At 50.0% G+C, this 3,627-nt stretch overlaps 1 protein-coding gene across 1 annotated transcript; it reads left to right on the forward strand.

Moving 5' to 3' along the window:
- Positions 1–3: 3 nt before the first annotated feature.
- On the forward strand, positions 4–247 carry LOC103776923 (junctophilin-2-like; the record flags this gene model as incomplete). Its single annotated transcript, XM_008944452.1, has 1 exon — positions 4–247. A coding segment is annotated over one exon (244 nt), but the record flags the coding sequence as incomplete, so codon positions are not given.
- Positions 248–3,627: the final 3,380 nt, after the last annotated feature.

A 3,627-nucleotide genomic window follows, 5' to 3' on the forward strand; every position in this document is an offset into this window, starting at 1 on the left:
GGCTTCGAAGTGGTGGGCATATACACGTGGCCCAGCGGCAACACCTACGAAGGCTACTGGTCCCAGGGCAAGAGGCACGGCCTGGGAATCGAGACCAAAGGACGGTGGGTTTACAGGGGCGAGTGGACCCACGGCTTTAAGGGGCGGTACGGCGCGAGGCAGAGCATGAGCAGCGGGGCCAAGTACGAGGGCACCTGGAACAACGGCCTGCAGGATGGCTACGGCACCGAGACCTACGCTGACGGAGGTAGGGGAGACTGCCGGGGGGCTGCGGGGGGTGAGCGGCGGGGCCGCAGCCCGCAGGGGCGCACGGCTCTGCCTTGTCCCCCTGCATGGGCTGACCTGGTGCAGGCACGCCCAGCGCTCTGCGGGGCACTGCAGATGAGAAGCAGAGCTTGGGGTGCAACCACCTCGTAAACTGATTTTCACAGTGGGGTGCAGCACATGCAGCTTGCCACCTGTGGACACGAGGGAGGGGCAGCAGGAGCGTTGTCCCCACCATCCCTCCCTCGGGAGCCGCTCTTGACTGCCCGTATCAACAGTTAACACCAATCAACTCGATTTGTGTAGTCTGTGGCTCCTGCTTCCCCAGGGGCTGGTTACTGCAATTCATTGCTGAACCTAACCAGAAGCTCCTTGCTGGTGCACAACCATGGTGAGCCTTTCCCTTGGTCATCAGACAGCGAGCTGGAACACGTTTACGTTGGATGTAAGCCTCCCACAGCATTGCAGCACGCTTTGCCCATGCACTGATCACCACTAGTGTGCCCCTGACAGGCTGCCTGGATCTGTTTTCCTGAACCATTTTGGTTGAGTTCATCTAAGCCATTTAGAATACATAGTCACACGCCTTTGCCTAAAATAAATCCCTTTGATTACTTGGAAGCTCTCAACCCCTGTTAGTACACAAATGCACCACATAGTCAGATATTTGTTGTACTCTCTAAATGCTCAGTCTAATTGTGTTCTTGCATTAGTGGCAATTTTGGGGTTAGAAACATGGCAAGAATCTCTGTGCAAGTAATTCTGTACCTCTTCAGTTCTGTAATGTTCCAGGCTGTCATATTTAGGGTAGCTAAATAGGGTGATTTGAAATAAATACTCTTCAAAATATGGACCAGAATTATTTCTATACTTATCTAGGAGAAGCAATGGGGTTAGTTTTTAGAGAAAAATAATGACAATGGTATAAATCTTCAGAATGAAGAACGTTGGATTTATAGACATTAGAAAAATTTACTAATTCCAGACTGGCTGTCAGGGTTATGTTTTTACATAAATATTTCTCCATAAGTTGCTTAGGTACATTGCAAACTTTAACCCTGGGAATATATTGTGGAAGTTGAGTTGTTCTCTTTGGGCCCTTGGAAGCTGTAGATAGCCATGAGCTGATGCTTCCCTCCAGCTCCTGCCCCATGGCTGCGGAGGGGTGGAACACTGAGCTGTGCAGGTTGCACCGTGGCAGTGAGCTCAGGCTGATGCCCACGTGTGCACTTGTGCGTTGCAGAACCTTTGTGTGTGGCCTTAAGGTGTGTAGGTTGTGTGTAGGCTGAGCTCTGAGTGCTGAGCAGCCATCAGAGCTCAGCAGTGGCTGCTGTGGGGACTGTCGTTCTGCAGGTGTCAAGGTCTCCCATGAACTTGCATGGCCACTTCCTCACTGCTTCCTAAAATGCATCTTCTACAGGTGCAGGATGACTGTATTTCATTAATGTTAATGTTGCAGAGAATTTTGAGAGGCAAAACTTGATGTAGGAGTTGGTATTTGATTAGATCATGGACTGAAAGCTTGGAACAGAAGAGAGGGAAACATGAGTCAAGATTTTCTCCTGTAAGGATATGTAAGATACTGCTTTGGTCAGCACAGCACTCCCTGGGGTGGTGTCCTGCACCCAAGAACGTGCCGTCTACATGATCCTTGGTGCTGCCTGGGACTGGCAGCTTAGCCCTGATCTGTGGAGATGTGCCCTGCCAAAGCCACCCTGGGCAGCACTGAGCTGAGCCCCCCAGGGCCTGGCCAGGCCTGGCTCACACCAGCTGTGCAGTGGTGCCCAGTGGCTGCTCCTTGCCTTGGGCCATCCCATCCTGGCTGTGCTAAGCAGCTCATTCAACATGTGAGCTTCTCTGGTGGTACAGGAGCACGTAGAAGCTGCATCCCAAGTCAAGGTGGAGTTTGCCAGCCAGCATCACCTGTGTGGGACTTGCAGGATCCACTCCTGTTCTGTCTCCTCACCTGTACCCAGTAACCAGCTGCACGATGCAGATGTGACCGGGCTGCTTGTTGGACCTGTTAACGTTTGAATTTGAGGTTGCCAAGATAAACATCTGGAGAGGCCTTGGAAATCTGCTGTCCCTCGAGTAGGGGACGTGACTCCCAAGCCCCTGGGAAGCCAGCCACGCCAGGAAGAGGGCTCTGGGAACGTGAGGCTCTTGCCAGGTCATTAGAAGCTTTAGGTCATGGCTGGGCTACTCGTGGATTTTGGGGAGATGTAGCTGATTCTGAGGTTTTAAAATAGCTTTTTATATGCATATTTTGTAAAGAGATATATATATATATATACACGCACACAAAAACACTGTATTTTAAATTACATTTACAAATCACAGAGGAACCTAGAAGTATATTTTATCTTATGGCTGGATGAGGATGGTGGCTAAACAAAGCCCAAATCTGGAGTGAATCTTTTTGAACTCTTATATAGATTTTGGTATCTAATAAGCAGTGGAGTAATGGTATGGTTCAGCCCAGGCACTGTGTGCATCATGAGCTTTTTCTCTCTGCTACCAAACGCCCATTTTTTTTTTTTTTTTTTTTTTTTGTGAAAGCTATGGGAGACTTGTGGCTTTGAGGACTTCTGTAACATTGATTGAAATCAACCAAAGGGTTCAGAGCTCCTGGTGTGGCTGGGCAGAGTCAGTAACACTATATGTCCTTGGGTCTCCCAGCTGAATGTACGTTGTCTGCTGCCCAGAGCCCTTCACAGGGGCAGGATGTGCAGCTCAGGGGGATGGTGATTGGCGTTGTGGAAGGCACAGCATGAAGGAAATTACCGTTTTGCAACCTAGGCTATGAGTAAACACCTAGTTACTGGACTTCTATCTGGAGGTTTTGTCTCTGTTCTAAGGCAGGCCTCATTTTTTGGATGCTTTTGTGCTTTTGAGTGTGAGTGCTTGAGCCAGTCGAGTCTTGCTGCAGAAGGAACCTTGCTGCTCATGCAGAATTGTGCTGCTCATGCAGAATTGTGCTGCACATGCAGGATCTGGGCCCAAAGCTGGGCTTTGCTATCCAAATAACTGCACTTAATGTATATCTGTGTGGGGGAGGAGGAAAACTCACCTGCAACTGAAGCAGCCTAAAACCAACCTTATTTTTGATACTCCAGTTTGGTCTCACAGGGTGCTAGGAGAAAACAGTTGTGTCAGTTAACTGTGTGCAGAAACAATTGGACCATTCAGTGATCATGAGACCACAGGAAAGGGGAAATGCAGAAGGTGCTTTATCAGGAGAGATGAACCGGGGTGATAGGGAGCAGCACTGGCTCCTCGGGTGCCCAGGGCAGAGAAAGCACAGTGGGAAGGGCCCTGGGCTGGGGCAGAAGGAGCAGCATCCATGGCACTGTAGCTGGGGAA

This window comes from Merops nubicus, unplaced genomic scaffold, assembly GCF_000691845.1.
Source record: "Merops nubicus isolate BGI_N331 unplaced genomic scaffold, ASM69184v1 scaffold23997, whole genome shotgun sequence".
Classification (NCBI taxonomy): domain Eukaryota; kingdom Metazoa; phylum Chordata; class Aves; order Coraciiformes; family Meropidae; genus Merops; species Merops nubicus.